The 18,780-nt window shown below is 47.3% G+C and overlaps 1 protein-coding gene across 7 annotated transcripts in view; it reads right to left on the reverse strand.

Annotated features, from left to right (window-relative positions):
- syne3 (spectrin repeat containing, nuclear envelope family member 3) overlaps positions 1-18,378 on the reverse strand; it is a 107,381-nt gene extending 89,003 nt beyond the window's left edge. For 6 of the 7 annotated variants that reach the window (XM_072567949.1, XM_072567948.1, XM_072567947.1 and 3 more), the window contains exons 1-4: positions 18,266-18,378; positions 17,054-17,205; positions 4,268-4,440; positions 301-610 (exon numbers count right to left, since the gene is read on the reverse strand). In XM_072567949.1, coding sequence (XP_072424050.1) covers positions 301-610; positions 4,268-4,440; positions 17,054-17,191 — 621 coding nt within the window. In that variant the 5' untranslated portion in view covers positions 17,192-17,205; positions 18,266-18,378. Of the gene's footprint in view, positions 1-300; positions 611-4,267; positions 4,441-17,053; positions 17,207-18,265 lie in introns of those variants that run through there. The other variant, XM_072567951.1, reaches the window with a different exon arrangement.
- Positions 18,379-18,780: the final 402 nt, after the last annotated feature.

The raw sequence follows: 18,780 nt of genomic DNA on the forward strand, positions 1-18,780 counted from the left end.
ATTCTGGTTACTGACCTTCTGCCACAGTGCTCATGGAATTCTAATGAGAGTGGCATCATGTGCCCAGCCAACACTGATCGTTTCTCAAAGACAACCATCCAACATCCAATTCTGCTCAAACTGAACATAATATTCCAGTTGGGGTCTAACTGACGTTAATAATTTTGAGTGTCCTAGGCTAATCTTTTCATACACACTTATGCAAAGAATCAGTCAGAACATCCAATGTAACCTGGAGAGATGCAAACACGTGGCGAGAGAAAGAGAGAGAGATAACTACATAAAAGTAGCATGTTCAACCTTTGCTTTGATCTCAAGTGCTTCATGATCAGCTTTTAATATCTGCTGCGCTGCCTCATTGACTGTCTCATCTTCAGTCTTTGCAAATAAGGACCCAGATTCCTGTATGAGTCGCTCAAGCAAGGCAGCCTGGTTCAAAATGTTACTGAGTAGGATTGTGTGATGGCTTAATTGCAATTTCTTCTCCTTAAGACCAAGCTGCAATTCAAGATCTGGCTCCAGCCTTTGTTTCATAGTCATCAACCAAAGAAAATAATCTTCCCTCGCCTTCAAATATTCAGACCAATGCAGCAGAATCCATTCAATCCGACTGTAAAAAAACAAGAAAATCACATTAATCCCCATCTCTCACATTATTGCTGTTTGTATAAAAAAACGCCGTTTGACTTATATGACTAATTGTCAATGAAGAGACGATTATGCAATGAGAGCAGGGAGACCCTAAACACAACCTTAACATTCTGAACCTGAGCAAGAGGCAATATTAATGACTGCTAGGCAAACCAAGCCAAGAGGGAGATAGTGCAGGAGTCCCCCGAGGTAACCCTCTCAAACTGATTTCCCGTTTTGGAGATTGGCGACAATGATGGTTCTTTGGACGAATGCAGTAAGAGCCAAGCCTGTGAGACCTCAGCCAGCTGTACAGTGCAAGGATATCACAGAACTTGTGCAGGAATTTTACCAAGAGAGGGTGAACAGCCAGAGATCATAGTTCACATTGAGATTAATGAAGAAGGATGCAAACCTGCAATTCAAAATAGAGAGCAAAGTAAAAAAACCATTAGCAAGAGGGACCTCAAAAATAGTAACCATTGGATTACTCCAAGTGCCATGTGTAAATGAGTGTAGAAATAGGACAGTAAATCAGATGAAAGTGTGGCTGAAACGATGGTTCACGAAAGAGGCCTTCATTCCTAGGACATTGGGACTGATTCCGGCCAAGGTGGTACCAAGTTGCATCTGAATACAGCCAAGATTGTATTCCCTCTGGGTGTTTTGCTAGTTCTATTGGGAAGGCTTCAAACTAACTCAGCAGCAGTGTGGGAACCAAGAGAGAAAGAATACTAGGAGGAGTAGATAGTAGTGCAATGGAGGATTGTTAATAAATCACATAGAATAAAGAATCACAGGATCCCTACAGTGTGAAAACAGGCCATTCATCCCACTGCACCTAAACCAACCCTCCAAAGAGCATCCTACCCAGACCCCCACACTCTCCCTGGAACCCTGCATTTCCCACTCCTAGCCCACCTCACCTGTATATCCCTGGACACTATGGACAATTCAGCATGGCAAATATACAACTTTGGAGTAAGGCAGAAAAATAATAAAGTTTAACTGAAGTTACGTATGTGAATGCTTGGAGTAAATTCAATAAGACTGGGGAAATAAAAACACAGATTGGTATGTGGGATTACAACATTGTGACAATAACAGAGATCTGCCTCAAGAACTGGCAGATTTGGGTGTTAAATATTACTGATTACAAGGCGTTCAGAAATTTTAGGAAAGCAAGAGGAGGAGAGGTGGTATTTTAGGTAAAGGGGAATACTAGAGAAAGGATATTTCAGAGAGTCCAAGGACAAAATCAATTTGGCTATATCATTAAATCGCATGGTCAAATCTGTAAGACAATGTCATCTTTAATCATGAACTCTGAAGTCTTACTAACGACTGAGGTCAAGGTAATCAGCCTGTAATTTCCTTTCCTTCTTACACATCGGGATTACATTAGCAATTTTTCAGTTTTCTGGAACCAACCCTCAGTTCAGTGATGCTTAAAGATCACTACCAACGCCTTTGCAATCTTCTCCGTTACCTCCTTTTGAATCCTGGGGGATAGTTCATATAATTGATTCACCTTCAGATTTCCCAGTAGAGGTGGTGTTGGATGTATTACACTGTATGATGGTGGATAAATCTCCTGGAAGACAGGGATCTTTGAGTTCAGGTGCATGGTTCTCTGAAAGTGGAGTCCCAGGTAGACAGGGCAGTGAAGGCGGCTTATGGCACACTGGCCTTCATCGGTCAGGGCATTGTGTATGGAAGTTGGGACGTTATGTTGCAGTTCTACAGGACGTTGGTAGGGCTGTACTTGGGAGTATTGTGTTCTGGTCAGCTTGCTGTAGGAAGGCTATTATTAAACTGGAAAGAGTGCACAAGAAATTTACAGAAGATGTTGCCAGGACTCAACGATCTAGGTTACAGGGAGAGGTTGGACAAGTTTTTTTCTTTAGAGCATAGGAGACTAAGGGGGGATCTTACAGAAGTGTACAAGATTGAGAGAGACATGGATGGGGTGAACGCACTCAGTCTTTTTCCCAGAGCTGGAGAATCAAAAACTAGAGGGCATCAGTTTAAGGTTAGAGGGGAAAGAATAAAAGGGAACTGGAGAGGCAACTTTTTTTTTCCCAACATAGAAGGTGGCACACATATGGAATAAGCTGCCAGCCCCAGCAGTGGTTGAGGAGGATACATTAACAACATTTAAAAGGCATTTGGACAAATACACTGAAAGGAAAGGTTTAGAAGCTAGTTGGCTGGATTGTTGGTTTATAGAGCAGTGTGATGCCAACACCATGGGTTCAATTCCCATCACCGGTTTGAGGTGACCATGAAGGATTTTCCTTTTCAACCTGAGTCAGTGAAGTCTGCAGAAGCTGGAGACCAGAGTTGAGTGTGTTGCTGAAAAAGCACAGCAGGAGGTGCAGGAAAATCGATGATTCGGGCCTGACTCTTCATCAGAAATGAGGCTGGCAGCCTCGAGGGTGGAGGGATAATTGGGAGGGAGGTGGGGCTCGGGGGGAAGGTAGTTGAGAGTGCAATGGAGTGGAGCGGATAGGTGGGAACAAAGATTGACAGGTGGGACAAGTTATGAGGGAGGTGCTGAGCTGGAAGGTTGGAACTGGGGTAAAGTGGGGGGGTGGGGGGAAATGAGGAAACTGGTGAAGTCCACATTGGTGCCCTGGGATTGAAGGGTCCCGAGGCGGACGATGAGCATTCTTCCTCCAGGCGTCGGATGGTGAGGGAGTGGCGATGGAGGTGGCCCAGGACCTGTATGTCCTCGGCAGAGTGGGAGGGGGAGTTGAAATGTTCATTCACGGGGCAGTGGGGTTGATTGGACTGTTCTATGTAGTTGACAAAGTGACAGGCATAGCTGGGACCCATACGGGTGCCCATTGCTACCCCTTTCGTCTGGATGAAGTGGGAGGATTGGAAGGGGAAATTGTTGAGAGTGAGGACCAGTTCAGCCAAACGAATAAGAGTGTCAGAGAAAGGGTACTGGTGAGGACATTGGGAGAGGAAGAAACAGAGAGCTTGGAGGTCCTGGTCATGGCGGATGGAGGATGGAGGTGTACAGGGATTGGACGTCCATGGTGAAGATGAGGCATTGGAGGCCGGGGAAATGAAAGTCTTGGAGGAGGTGGAGGGTGTGGAATTTGTCCTGAACATATGTGGGGAGTTTCTGGACCAGGGTGACAAGACAGTATCAATGTAGGTGGAGATGAGTTTGGTGGGGGCAGGAGCAGGCTGAGACGATAGGTCGGCCAGGGTAGTCAACCTCTCAACCTCTTCCCTCTCCTGAGGTCTGGTAGCCCACACGTTAAATCATCACCAGTCACTTCTCTCTAATGAGTGCAGCTCCTATGGTCTGAGAAGACTATGACAACACAACAACAGAAGGATTTGGGTCAAGTACAGGGACATGGGCTTAGCGTGGATGGAATTTTGGTTGGCATGGTCCAGTTTCAGCCAAAAGGCCTGTCTCCACGCTGTGGGACTCTATGACCACCAACTCATGGGAAGAGTGTAGAGTCACAAATCTGCAATCACAATCTGAAATTAGGGGAGTATGGCACAAATGATAACAAAGCTGGTGTAGGTACAAACAGCCAAATGGTCTTGTTCAGTAAAAGACAATTATACAATCTTGTACTATTTCCTTTAGATTTGAAGGAGACACTACCTGTGACAATGGACCATATTGATTTGTGTATCCTCCCACAGGGTTTTAATATGTTTCACTGCTGCATGAATTTCATGTTTCTCATCGTCATTTTTGTCTCGTAGAAGAGATTCTGCCTTCAGCAGCACCCTGTCCAATCGGAGATGCCCTTCAGGCTCCTCTGCTAAGATAACCTGTCCAAGAACCAATGATTAAATACATTGCTCAACTGAATAAAAGACTGATCAGGTGTATATACTTTAGTAAAAATCACCACTTTTTTAAACTCCAATGGTTGAAGATTAAACCTGTTCATAAGGCAAACCTTTCATCAAGGCATAGAGTAATTGAGATGTACAGCATGGAAACAGACCCTTCAGTCCAACACGTCCATGTCGACCAGATATCCCAACCCAATCTAGTCCCACCTGCCAGCACCCGGCCCATATCCCTCCAATCCCTTCCTATTCATATACCCATCCAAATGTCTCTTAAATGTTGCAATTGTACCAGCCTCCACCACTTCCTCTGGCAGCTCATTCCATACACGTACCACCCACTGCGTGAAACAGTTGCCCCTTAGGTCTTTTTTATATCTTTCCCCTCTCACCCTAATCCTATGCCCTCTAGTTCTGGACTCCCTGACCCCAGGGAAAAGACTGTGTCTATTTATCCTATCCGTGCCCCTCATAATTCTATAAACCTCTATAACGTCACCCCTCAGCCTCCGACGCTCCAGGGAAAACAGCCCCAGCCTGTTCAGCCTCTCCCTATAGCTCAAATCGTCCAACCCTGGCAACATCCTTGTAGATTTTTTCTGAACCCTTTCAACTTTCACAACATCTTTCCGATAGGAAGGAGACCAGAATTGCACGCAATATTCCAACAGGAGCCTAACCAAAGTCCTGTACAGCCTCAACATGACCTCCCAACTCCTGTACTCAATACTCTGACCAATAAAAGAAAGCATACCAAACGCCTTCTTCACTATGCTATCTACATGCGACTCTACTTTCAAGGAGCTATGTACCTGCACTCCAAAGTCTCTTTGTTCAGCATTACTTGAGCTAATTCTCAGGTAAAATGTTACAACAAAGCTGGAGTAGTAATACTGAGCTGCTTAAGGTTAGAATAGGTTTTTGTTTTTATTCATTCACAGGAATCAAGCTTCCTGGGCTGGGTAAGCATTTATTATTCATCACTAGTTGCTATTGAGAAGTAAGTGGTCAGCTGACCTCTTGAAGTGCTGCAGTTCATCTGGTGTAGGTAGACCCACAATGCTGTTGGGGAGGGATTCCAGGATTTTGACCCAGTTTAGTGAAGGAAAGGTGATATATTTCCAAGTCATGATGGTGAGTGGCTTGGAGGAGAACTCACAGGTGGTGTTGTTCCCATGTATCTGCTGCCCTTGTCCTTCTAGATGGAAGTGGCCATGGATTTGGAAGTATGGTCTAAAGAGTCTTGGAGAATTTCTGTAGGGCATTTTGTAGATGGCACACACTGCTGCTACTGAACATCAATAGTAGAAGAAGTGGGTGCAGAGCCAGTCAAGCAACTGCTTTGTCCTGGAGGATGTTGAGCTTCTTGAGCATTGTTGGAGTTGCACTCATCCAGGCAAGTACGGAGTAATCCATTACACTCCTGACTTGCCTTTTCTTGATATTTTTACACTGTTGATGTCCCATCATTTCATTCTTGAAATTGATAGAAAGTAATCCAAAGCTTTCATGTCAGACTGGGGTGTTAGAGATCGGGTGAGGTGCTAGAGAAGGCTTCTTCTAGCCTGCCTCCCTTTTTTTGCTAGATTCCCTAATTTCTAGGAAACCCAGCATCTTAAATATATTGGTTAGGTTCCCAATTGTATCACTGGAGTTCAATGTAGAGAGTCGCACCCTTTGAGGGTAGGAGACTTGCCCATCAAAAACCCACCACCATTAAAAGGTAAGTAGGTACTCACAAAGCAGTTTGGGGGAGTTTCACTGTGTTTTAACTTTAAACTTAAGCTCACTTCTGCCTTTTGTTGGCAAGAGGAGCAAATGCGAATGCCATGGTGTCATTGCATACGTAATCAAAGAGCGAAGTATACATAGCCTCAGGAAGAAAATGGCTAGAGGTATGATTGTGAGACATAGTAAGAATATAGAATGGTATGGGGTTGACATCTTTCAGAACGGGGAAGGAATGTTAGGCCCTTTATCCTATTCCTAAGAATTCTTATTTATCCCACAATACTCTGACCAATAAAGGAAAGCATACCAAACGCCTTCTTCACTATCCTATCTACCTGCGACTCCACTTTCAAGGAGTTATGAACCTGCATTCCAAGGTCTCTTTGTTCAGCAACACTCTCTCGGACCTTACCATGAAGTGTATAAGTTCTGCTAAGATTTGCTTTCCCAAAATGCAGCACCTCACATTTATCTGAATTAAACTCCATTTGCCACTTCTCAGCCCATTGGTCCATCTGGTCAAGATCCTGTTGTAATCTGAGGTAACCCTCTTCACTGTCCACTACACCTCCAATTTTGGTGTCATCTGCAAACTTACTAACTGTACTCTTATGCTCGCATCCAAATCATTTATATAAATGACAAAATGTAGAGGACCCAGCACCGATCCTTGTGGCACTCCACTGGTCACAGGCCTCCAGTCTGAAAAACAACCCTCCACCACCACACTCTGTCTCCTACCTATGAACCAGTTCTGTATCCAAATGGCTAGTTCTCCCTGTATTCCGTGAGATCTAACCATGCTAATCAGTCTCCCATGGGGAACCTTGTCAAATGCCTTACTGAAGTCCATACAGATCACATCTACTGCTCTGCCTTCATTAATCTTCTTTGTTGCTTCTTCAAAAAACTCAATCAAGTTTGTGAGACATGATTTCCCACACACAAAGCCATGTTAACTATCCCGAATCGGTCCTTGCCTTTCCAAATACATGTACATCCTGTCCCTCAGGATTCACTCCAACAACTTGCCCATTACTGAGGTCAGGCTCACCGGTCTATAGCTCCCTAGCTTGTCTTTACCGCCCTTCTTAAACAGTGGCACCACGTTTGCCAACCTCCAGTCTTCCGGCACCTCACCTGTGACTATCGATGATACAAATACCTCAGCAAGAGGCCCAGCAATCACTTCACTAGCTTCCCAGAGTTCTTGAGTACACCTGATCAGGTCCTGGGGATTTATCCACTTTTAACCATTCCAAGACATCCAGCACTTCCTCCTCTGTAATCTGGACATTTTGCAAATGTCACCATCTATTTCCCTACAGTCTATATCTCCCATATCCTTTTCCACAGTAAATATTCATTTAGTATCTTCCCCATTTTCTGTGGCTCCAAAGACCGCCTTGCTGATCTTTGAGGGGCCCTATCCTCTCCTTAGTTACCCTTTTGTCCTTAATATATTTGTAAAAACCCTTTGGATTCTCCTTAATTCTATTTGCCAAAGCTATCTCATGTCCCCGTTTTGCCTTCCTGATTTCCCTCTTAAGTTTACTCCTACTTTCTTTATACTCTTCTAAGGATTCACTCAATCTATCCTGTCTATACCTGACAGATGCTTCCTTCTTTTTCTTAACCAAACCCTCAATTTCTTTAGTCAGCCAGCATTCCCTATAACTACCAGCCTTCCCTTTCACCCTGACAGGAATATACTTTCTCTGGATTCTTGTTATCTCATTTCTGAAGACTTCCCATTTTCCAGCCGTCCCTTTACCTGCGAACATCTGCCTCCAATCAGCTTTCGAAAGTTCTTGCCTAAGACCGTCAAAATTGGCCTTTCTCCAATTTAGAACTTCAACTTTTAGATTTGGTCTATCCTTTTCCATCACTATTTTAAAACAAATAGAATTATGGTCGCTGGTCCCAAAGTGCTCCCCACTGACACCTCAGTCACCTGCCCTGCCTTATTTCCCAAGAGTAGGTGAAGTTTTGCACCTTCTTTAGTAGGTACGTCCACATACTGAATTAGAAAATTGTCTTGTACACACTTAAGAAATTCCACTCCATCTAAACCTTAGCACTATGGCAGTCTCAGTCGATGTTTGTAAATTTAAAATCCCCGACCATAACTACCCTACTAATTAGGGTGTAGGTTTGCTCGCTGAGCTGTGGGTTTGATATCCAGACGTTTCATTACCTGGCTAGGTAACATCATCAGTGGCGACCTCCAAGTGAAGCGAAGCTGTTGTCTCCTGCTTTCTATTTATATCTTTCTCCTGGATGGGGTTCCTGGGGTTTGTGGTGATGTCATTTCCTGTTCGTTTTCGGAGGGGTTGATAGATGGTATCTAGATCTGTGTGTTTGTTTATGGAATTGTGGTTGGAGTGCCAGGCCTCCAGGAATTCTCTGGCAAGTCTTTGCTTAGCCTGTCCCAGGATAGATGTGTTGTCCCAGCCGAAATGGTGGTTTTTTTCATCTGTTGTACGGCTACGAGGGAGAGAGGGTCGTGTCTTTTTGTGGCTATCTGGTGTACGTGTATCATGGTGGCTAACTTTCTCCCTGTTTGTCCTGCATAGTGTTTGTGGTAGTCCTTGCATGGAATTTTGTAGATGACGTTGGTTTTGTCCATGGGTTGTACTGGGTCTTTTAAGTTTGTTAGTTTTTGTTTGAGAATGTTGGTGGGTTTGTGTGCTACTAGGATTCCGAGGGGTCTTAGTCGTCTGGCTATCATTTCTGGAATTCCTAAAAATCATCAAAAACACCAAAATAGAGGAAGACGAAACAATAATCTAATTCGACGTAACAGCACTGTTCGCCTCCATCAACATCGACCTGACAAAGGAAACACATACCACACTTTGAGAAGAGACCATCACACACACACCAACCACCATCAATCACATTACCAATGAAAACATCATGAAGCTAGTGGACCTGTGCCTCACTACCCACTTCACCTTCAACAACATAATCTACAAACAAACCAACAGCACACCCATGGGATCTCCGCTATCAGGATTCATAGCAGAAGCGGTAATGCAAAGACTAGAACAAACGGCCCTACCAACCATCAAACCAAAAATCTGGGTCCGCTACGTAGATGACACCTTTGTCGTCACAAAATGAAACAAGATAGAAGAGACATTTAATATCATCAACAACACCCTCACAGGCATAAAGTTCACCAAGGAGGAAGAAACCAAAAACAAACTCGCATTCCTGGACGTCACAGTCGAAAGGACGGACAACTGAGAACTACAAACCTGCATATACAGAAAACCGACAAACACTGACCAAATACTTAACTACGCCAGCAACCATCCCAACACACACAAATGAAGCTGTACCAGAACACTATTCCAACGAACTTCGGAAAACAGGGGAGAACCACCTATACAACATATTCATGAAGAACGGATACTCAAAACATACAGTGCGCAGATTCCTCAAGAACAAACCACGACAAGCAGACCAAACACAGCCAGAAACCCTAACCACCTCACCATACATCAAAGAAGTTTCAGAAATGACAGCCAGACTACTAAGACCCCTCGGAATCCTAGTAGCACACAAACCCACCAACACTCTCAAACAAAAACTAACAAACTTAAAAGACCCAGTACAACCCATGGACAAAACCAACGTCATCTACAAAATTCCATGCAAGGACTGCCACAAACACTATGCAGGACAAACAGGAAGAAAGTTAGCCACCAGGATACACGAACACCAGATAGCCACAAAAAGACATGACCCTCTCTCCCTTGTACACACGGATGAAAAAACCACCATTTCGACTGGGACAACACGTGTCCTGGGACAGGCTAAGCAAAGACTTGCCAGAGAATTCCTAGAGGCCTGGCACTCCAACCACAACGCTATAAACAAACACATAGATCTAGATGACATCTATCAACCCTGCCGAAAATGAACAGGAAATGACATCACCACAAACCCCAGGAACCCCATCCAGGAGGAAGATATAAATAGAAAGCAGGAGACAACAGCTTCGCTTCACTTGGAGGTCGCCACTGATGATGTTACCTAGCCAGGTAATGAAACGTCTGGATATCAAACCTACAACTCAGCGAGCAAACCTACACCCTAAACCTCAACCTGAGCTACAAACCTTCATAAACCTTGCAAAAACCCTATTATTCTTACAGATAGCTGAGATCTCCTGACAAGTTTGTTTCTCAATTTCCCTCTGACTATTGGAGGGTCTATAATACAATCCTAGTAAAGTGATCATCCCTTTCTTATTTCTCAGTTTCACCCAAATAACTTCCCTGGATGTATTTCTGGGAATATCCTCCCTCAGCACAGCTGTAATGCTATCCCTTATCAAAAATGTCACTCCCCCTCCTCTCTTGCCTCCCTTTCTACCCTTCCTGTAGCATTTGTATCCTGGAACATTAAGCTGCCAGTCCTGTCCATCCCTGAGCCATGTTTCCGTAATTGCTATGATACCCCAGTCCCATGTTCCTAACCATGCCCTGATTTCATCTGCCTTCCCTGTTAGGCCCCTTGCATTGAAATAAATGCAGTTTAATTTATTCGTCCTATCTTGTCCCAGCCTGCCCTGACTGTTTGACTCACTTCTGTTCTCAGCTGTACATGTCTCAGATCGATCTCTTTCCTTACTCTCTCCCAGGGTCCCCCCCTCCCCCCCACCTCCACTCCCCCCCCCCCCCCCCCCCCCCTCCCCACCTCCACTCCGCCCCCCCCCCCCCCCCCCTCCCCCCACCTCCCCCACCTTACTAGTTTTAATTGTGGAGGTACTGGGGAAAAATGGTACAGAGGTAGATAATCAGTCATGACCTGAATGAATAGCAGTGTAGACCCAGTGGACTCAATGGCTTGCCTGCCTCAATTGCCTATGTTCTTGGGCCATTCAGACCTTCAAGCCTACTTCACCATTCATATAGAATCATGACTGATTCAGCTGTGGTCTCAACTCCATTTCCTGTATACCCCTAAACACCCTCAAGTCTCCTGTCTATCGAGGTACTCTGGTAGCCCTGAATAAATTAAATGACCAAACATGCCTTGCATTTTTAGGGAAAGAATTCAACAGTCAAACAACCTCACCTCGCTTCTAAACTGTGTCCTGAGTTCTGGTTTCCCCAACAAGAAATACCTACCTGGTATCCATCTCATCAAGTACCGTTCTGTTTCAATAATAACAAATTTGTTCCTCCAAACACAAATGGGTATAAATCCAACCTTTCTTCAATCTAACTCTTCATCCAAGGAATGAGTTCAGCACATTTCTCTCTACTGCTTCTGAAACATTAGTCAGAAGTCACACAATGCCAGATTATAGCCCAAATCACAAGCTTTTGGAGTGCTGTTCCTTCAACAGGTAAAGTGGAGGGAGGTGCACAGGCACAAAATATATAAGGTAAAAACAATGACTGCAGATGCTGGAAACCAGATTTTGGATTGGTGGTGCTGGAAGAGCACAGCAGTTCAGGCAGCATCCAAGGAGCAGCAACATCGACGTTTCGGGCAAAAGCCGGCTTTTGCCCGAAACGTCGATTTTGCTGCTCCTCGGATACTGCCTGAACTGCTGTGCTCTTCCAGCACCACCAATCCAAAACACATAATATGTAAGCAGAGATATAATGTGCTGAGAGCGTGGTGCTGAAAAAGCACAGCAAGTCAGGCAGCAACTGAAGAGCAGGAGATTTATAAATACATTAAGGACAAAAGGGTAACTAGGGAGAGAATAGGGCCCCTCAAAGACCAGCAAGGTGGCCTTTGTGTGGAGCCGCAGAAAATGGGTGAGACACTAAACGAGTATTTTGCATCAGTATTTACTGTGGAAAAAGATATGAAGGATATAAACTGTAGGGAAATAGATGGTGACATCTTACAAAAAGTCCAGATTACAGAGGAGGAAGTGCTGGATGTCTTGAAATGCATAAAGGTGGAAAAATCCCCAGGCCCTGATCAGGCCTAGAACTCTATGGGAAGCTAGTGAAGTGATTGCTGGGCCTCTTACTGAGATATTTGTATCATCGATAGTCATAGGTGAGGTGCCGGAAGACTGGAGGTTGGCAAACATGGTGCAACTTTTGAAGAAGGGCGGTAAGGACAAGCCAGGGAACTGTAGACCGGTGACAGTTTAGATCAGAGTGGTGCTGGACATGCACAGCAGGTCAGGCAGCATCCGAGGAGTAGGAAAATCGACGTTTCGGGCAAAAGCCCTTCATCAGGAATAGAGGCAGGAAGCCTTCAGGGTGGAAAGATAAATGGGTGGGGGTGCCTGGGGTGAAGGTAGCAAAGAGTACAATAGGTGAATGGGGGTGATAGGTCGGAGGGGAGGGTGGAGTGGATAGGTGGGAAGGGAGATTGGCAGATAGGACAAGTCATGGGGACAGTGCTGAGCTGGAAGGTTGGAACTAGGGTGAGGTGGGGGAAGGGGAAATAAGGAAACTGTTGAAGTCCACATTGATGCCCTGGGGTTGAAATGTTCCATTCTTCCTCCAGGCGTCTGGTGGTGAGGGTGCGGCGGTGGAGGAGGCTCAGGACCTGCATGTCCTCAGCAGAGTGGGAGGGAGAGTTGAAATGTTGGGCCACGGGGCGTTGTGGCTGATTGGTGCAGGTGTCCCGGAGATGTTCCCTAAAGCACTCTGCTAGGAGGCGTCCAGTCTCCCCAATGTAGATGAGACTGCATCATGAGCAACGGATACAATAAATGACATTGGTGGATGTGCAGGTGAAACTTTGATGGTCGTGGAAGGCTCCTTTGGGCCTTGGATGGAGGTGAGTGGGGAGGTGTGGGCGCAGGTTTTGCAGTTCCTGTGGTGGCAGGGGAGGGTGCCAGGATGGGAGGGTGGGTTGTAGGGGGAGCGTGGACCTGACCAGGTCGTCACAGAGGGAACGGTCTTTGCAGAAGGTGGTAAGGGGTGGGGAGGGAAATATATCTCTGGCGGTGGGGTCCGTTTGGCTGTGGCGGAAATGTCGGCGGATGATATGGTTATTGCGGAGGTTGGTAGGGTGGAAAGTGAGGACCAGAGGAGCTCTGTCCTTGTAACAGTTGGAGGGGTGGGGTTTGAGAGCGGAGGTGCGGTATGTGGATGAGATGCGTTGGAGGGCATCTCCAACCTTTCAGCTCAGCACTGTCCCCATGATCTGTCCTACCTGTTAATCTCTCTTCCTACCTTCCCGCTCCACCTTCCCCTCTGACCAATCACCTCTACCCCCCCTCCCCCCATTTATCTCTCTACCCTCGAGGCTTCTTGCCTCCATTCCTGATGAAGGGCTTTTGCCCGAAACGTCGATTTTTCTGCTCCTCAGGTGCTGCCTGACCTGCTGTGCTTTTCCAGCACCACTCTGATCTAAACTCTGGTTTCCAGCATCTGCAGTCCTCACTTTTGCATATAGACAGTGAGCCTGACCTCAGTGGTGGGCAAGTTATTGGAGGGAATCCTGAGGGAAGGATGTACATGTATTTGGAAAGGCAAGGACTGATTAAGGATAGTCAACATGGCTTTGTGCGTGGGAAATCATGTTTAACAAACTTGATAGAGTTTTTTGAAGAAGCAAAGAGGATTGATGAGGGCAGAGCAGTAGATGTGATCTATATGGACTTCAGTAAGGCATTCAACAAGGTTCCCCATGGGAGACTGATTAGCATGGTTAGATCTCACGGAATACAGGGAGAACTAGCCATTTGGATACAGAACTGGTTCATAGGTAGGAGACAGAGTGTGGTGGTGGAGGGTTGTTTTTCAGACTGGAGGCCTGTGACCAGTGGAGTGCCACGAGGATCGGTGCTGGGTCCTCTACTTTTTGTCATTTATATAAATGATTTGGATGCGAGCATAAGAGGTACAGTTAGTAAGTTTGTCGATTACACCAAAATTGGAGGTGTAGCGGACAGCGAAGAGGGTTACCTCAGACATCAACAGGATCTTGACCAGATGGGCCAATGGGCTGAGAAGTGGCAGATGGAGTTTAATTTAGATAAATGAGAGGTGCTGCATTTTGGGAAAGCCAAGTACATTTGCAGCAAGACATTCCTGCTCCTGTATTCAAATCCTCTCGCTCTGATGAACAACAAAGCATTTCCCTTTTGCATCTTCTGCTGCACCTTCATGCTTACTCTCAAGGACTGGTGTCCAAGGACACCCAGATCTCATTGCACCTCCCCTTTTCCCAATCTATCACCATTCAGACAATAAATCACCTGCCATGTTTGCTACCAAAGTCAATAGCCTCACATTTATCCACATTAAATTGCATTTGCTTGCTTACTTAACCTGACCATATCACAAAACGTCTCTGCACCTTATTCACAGCTTACCCTGCCACCCAACTTTTTCATCATCTGCAAACATGGGGATATTAGATTAGATTAGATTAGATTGCTTACAGTGTGGAAACAGGCCCTTCGGCCCAACAAGTCCACACCGCCCCGCCGAAGCGTAACCCACCCATACCCCTACCCCTACATCAACATTTACCCCTTACCTAACACTATGGGCAATTTAGCATGGCCAATTCACCTGGCCTGCACATCTTTGGACTGTGGGAGGAAACCAGAGGACCCGGAGGAAACCCACGCAGCCATGGGGAGAACGTGCAAACTCCACACAGTCAGTCACCTGAGGCGGGAATTGAACCCGGGTCTCAGGCGCTGTGAGGCAACAGTGCTAACCACTGTGCCACCGTGCCGCCCACAAGTAGTTCTCTCATCTAAATCATTAACGTATATTGTGTAGAGCTGGAGTCCTATCACTGGTTGCAGCGGAACTTGGGAAATGATCTATTTATTCCTACTCCTCACTTCCTGCCTTCCAACCAGTTTTATATCTCTCCTGTTATGAAGGTGTAGGTGTGTACTGTATCTTTGAGAGAGGGAGGAAGCTGGCAAGGACTGACTGAAAGCACAGAATGTGCTAACATTTGGCTGTGAAACAATAGCCGGAGCTGCACTACCATGGTACACAACAATTTTGAATTCAGCCAATCAGTTTAAAATATGCCCCAAGATACCAAAAGGCAATTGAATTTGAATTTTACTATTTTGGACAACATCAAACCAATGAGACAGTCCGATGTTTTGGGGTATGTAAAATTGGGCATTTTGAACAGTTAACCAGAGCAGCAAAGAGCACCAACAAACACAGTCAGCCTGCAAAATTGCTCTGTGAAAGGTACCTTCTCATAAAGTTTGTGAAGCAGAAGACTGAAGAAAAGACACAAGAAAGTACAGACAAGGATACCAAGGTAAAAGCAACAACTGACTGGTTTTGAAATATGAATGTTTTTGTGAAACTTAACTGGGGATTTTATTGGATTGTAGAGTGGGAGGTAGATAAATTGATCAGACGAAGGAGGATTACAGTGTCGATAATTGGTGTTTAATGTTCTTGTGTTTCTTAGAGTGAAAAAATAAATTGTTAAATCTTCTTCTTACATAGAGGGATTTTTATAGTTATTTGTCACTCATACTCTAACAGACTATAAGTTGAGGTGAGCTTTTCTGTGGGTCTGGTTCAAATTAGCAGAACAGTAAACCCCGTGTTGTAATACTCTAAATACACTGCCTCCAATCCCATGCATAGGAACATAAGAATTAGGTGAGCCATTCAGTCTCTTGAGCCTATTCCATCTTTCAATGAAATCATGGCTGACCTGTTGTCTAACTCCATACACCAGCCTTTGGCCCAAATCCCTTAATACCTTATAAAGCCAAAAGAACTGCAGATGCTGGAAATCAGAAACTAAACAATGAGCTGGAAAAGCTCAGCAGTCTGAAGCACAAAACATAGAACATTACAGCATAGTACATGCTCTTCAGCCCTTGATGTTGCGCCACCCTGTCCTACTAATCTGAAGTCCATCCCACCTACACTATTCCATGTACATCGCCCTGTCCAATGACGACTTAAATGCACTTAAACTTGGCGAATCGACTACCGATGTAGGCAAAGCATTCCTTACCCTTACTACTCTCTGAGTAAAGCAGGTAAAGCATCTGTGAAGAGAATCAAACAGTTCCCTACTTCTATTAATGTCTTTCAATTCCTTCTTTCCATTAGGTCCTGTGTTCACCTATATTTTTAGGATGTTATTTATGTCTTCCTTTGTGAAGTCAGACTAAAACATGTATTTAACTAATCTACCATTTATCAATGTCCCCATGATAAATTCCTTGCCTCCGTCTCTACAGGGCCTGAATTCATCTTTACTGACATTCCTCTCTTCACCTTCACCTTGCTTTTACAAAGAGAGACAAAAATACCTGTCTAATGTTTCTGACTGTCATTTATTTTTCCATTTTTCAAAATAAAATCATTCATGGGACATTGGGCCGAACTGGCTGTTCAGTGTTTATTGCTTATCCCTCGTTGCCCTTGAGCAAGTAGAGGCGAGTTGCCTTCTTGAACTACTGCAGCCCATGTGCTGTAGGAAGACTCACAATGCCTTGAGGGAGAAAATTCCAGGATTTTGACCCAGTGACACTGAAGCCTGGATGGTGAGTGATTTGGAGCGAAAATGCAGGGAGTGGTGTTCCCATGTAACTGCTGCCCTTATTGATCTCGATGGGAACGATTATGGGTCTGGAAGGTGCTGTTTAAGGATCTTTGGTGAATTTCTGCAGTGCAGCTTGTACATGATACATATGGTGGTGGAGGTAGTATACTGGGTACAGTCTGGGACACAAACCACACAATACTGATCCTGAGTCTGCACTTGCTTGGAGTGTGATGGCACTACAAAATAACATCGTATTTCAGCCATCAATTCTCAAATACGATATTATTATACGATGACTGATGGGGCAGGATAGTGCATACATAGACACAGTCCTGTTCAACTTTTTCTCCAGCGCCTTCCTCACCTCTGTCTCTCTCAGTCTGTTTTCTAAAGCAGCTTTTGGTCCTTGGACATTGTCAGTGGCTTCTAAGCGCTCCTGGATCATCCGCATCCAGCTCTCTGCATTTTCCAGACAGCTTCCAAATTCTTCCTCGGGGCTCATGACAGCAACTGGTCCTACAAAGAGAATATTGCAGAACTGAGACAGCATCACTCAGAGCCAGAGTCCGAGGGGACGGAGCTGGTGAGTAGGTCCAGGGTGGGGTTGTGATGGATCCAGTAGGAGGGAGTGGGCCCAGTGGCTGGGGTTGGGAATGCACGTGGGGCTGGGACCCACATTGGGTGGCATCTGTGGATGGGAATGGAGCCCATGGGGGGTGGTGGGGATGGAGCCCGTGCGGGGAGGGGGGTGGGGATGGATCCGTGGGGTGGGGATGGAGTCAATGGGGGTGGTGGGGATGGAGTCAATGGGGGTGGGGGTGGGGATGGAGCCCGTGGGGGTGGGGGTGGGGGTGGGGGTGGGGGTGGAGCCGTGGGGGGAGGGGGGGTGGGGATGGAGCCCGTGGGGGGAGGGGGGGTGGAGCCCGTGGGGGGAGGGGTGGGGATGGAGCCCGTGGGGGGGGTGGGGGGGGTGGGGGTGGGGATGGGGATGGAGCCGGTGGGGGGAGGGGGGTGGGGATGGAGCCGGTGCGGGGAGGGGGGTGGGGATGGAGCCCGTGGGGGAGGGGTGGGGGTAGGGATGGAGCCCGTGGGGGTGGGGGTGGGGATGGAGCCCGTGGGGATGGGGGTGGAGCCCCGTGGGGGGAGGGGGGGTGGGGATGGAGCCCGTGGGGGGAGGGGTGGGGGTGGGGGTGGGGATGGAGCCCGTGGGGGGGGTGGGGGTGGGGGTGGGGATGGAGCCCGTGGGGGGGGGGGGGTGGGGATGGAGCCCGTGGGGGTGGGGGTGGGGATGAAGCCCGTGGGGGGAGGGGGGGTGGGGATGGAGCCCGTGGGGGGAGGGGTGGGGGTGGAGCCCGTGGGGGTGGGGTGGGGATGGAGCCCGTGGGGGTGGGGGTGGGGGTGGGGGTGGGGATGGAGCCCGTGGGGGGTGGGGGTGGGGGTGGAGCCCGTGGGGGTGGGGGTGGGGGTGGAGCCCGGGTGAAAGCCCGTCCCCACCACCATCCCCGGCCAATCCAGCGATATCGCCTGCAGTCGCGGCCCGGGCCTGGGGGATTCGGCTACTCGAGAGTGTGCTCACCGCCCAATCCGACAAAGTGCCACTTCCCGCCGGATGGAGGCCCCAGGCCAGAGCACAGGCCGAACCGTCACTGACCGAGAGGCGGGGCTGCGGGGGGCCCTTGGGTGGAGGGGCGGGGCTTGGGTGGCGGGGCGGGTCATAGGGAAGGCAGGTCCTGCGGATCGAAAGGGTGGGGCTTGTCGGTGAAGGGGCGGGACAGAGGGGATGGGCGGTACTGCAACAGGGGGCAGGGCTTGGGAAGGGTGAGGCTGCGGGGGGCGGGCGACGCTTGGGATGGGCAGGTCTGCGGTGGGTGGGGCGGGGCTTGGGGTGTCGGTGGGCGGTGTTGGGGTGGAAGGCGAGGCTCCTTGTGGTGGGCTCGGTTTGGGTGGTGGGGCGGGGCTCGGTTTGGGGTGGTGGGGCGGGGCTCGGGTGAGGGGCGGGGCTTGATATGAAGGGCGGGGCTCAGGTGAGACTGTCAAGTTTGAGGCAGAGCACATCATACCAGGCAACATCCATGTCCTGCTTGTGGGCCA

This window comes from Chiloscyllium punctatum, chromosome 4, assembly GCF_047496795.1.
Source record: "Chiloscyllium punctatum isolate Juve2018m chromosome 4, sChiPun1.3, whole genome shotgun sequence".
Classification (NCBI taxonomy): Eukaryota; Metazoa; Chordata; class Chondrichthyes; order Orectolobiformes; family Hemiscylliidae; genus Chiloscyllium; species Chiloscyllium punctatum.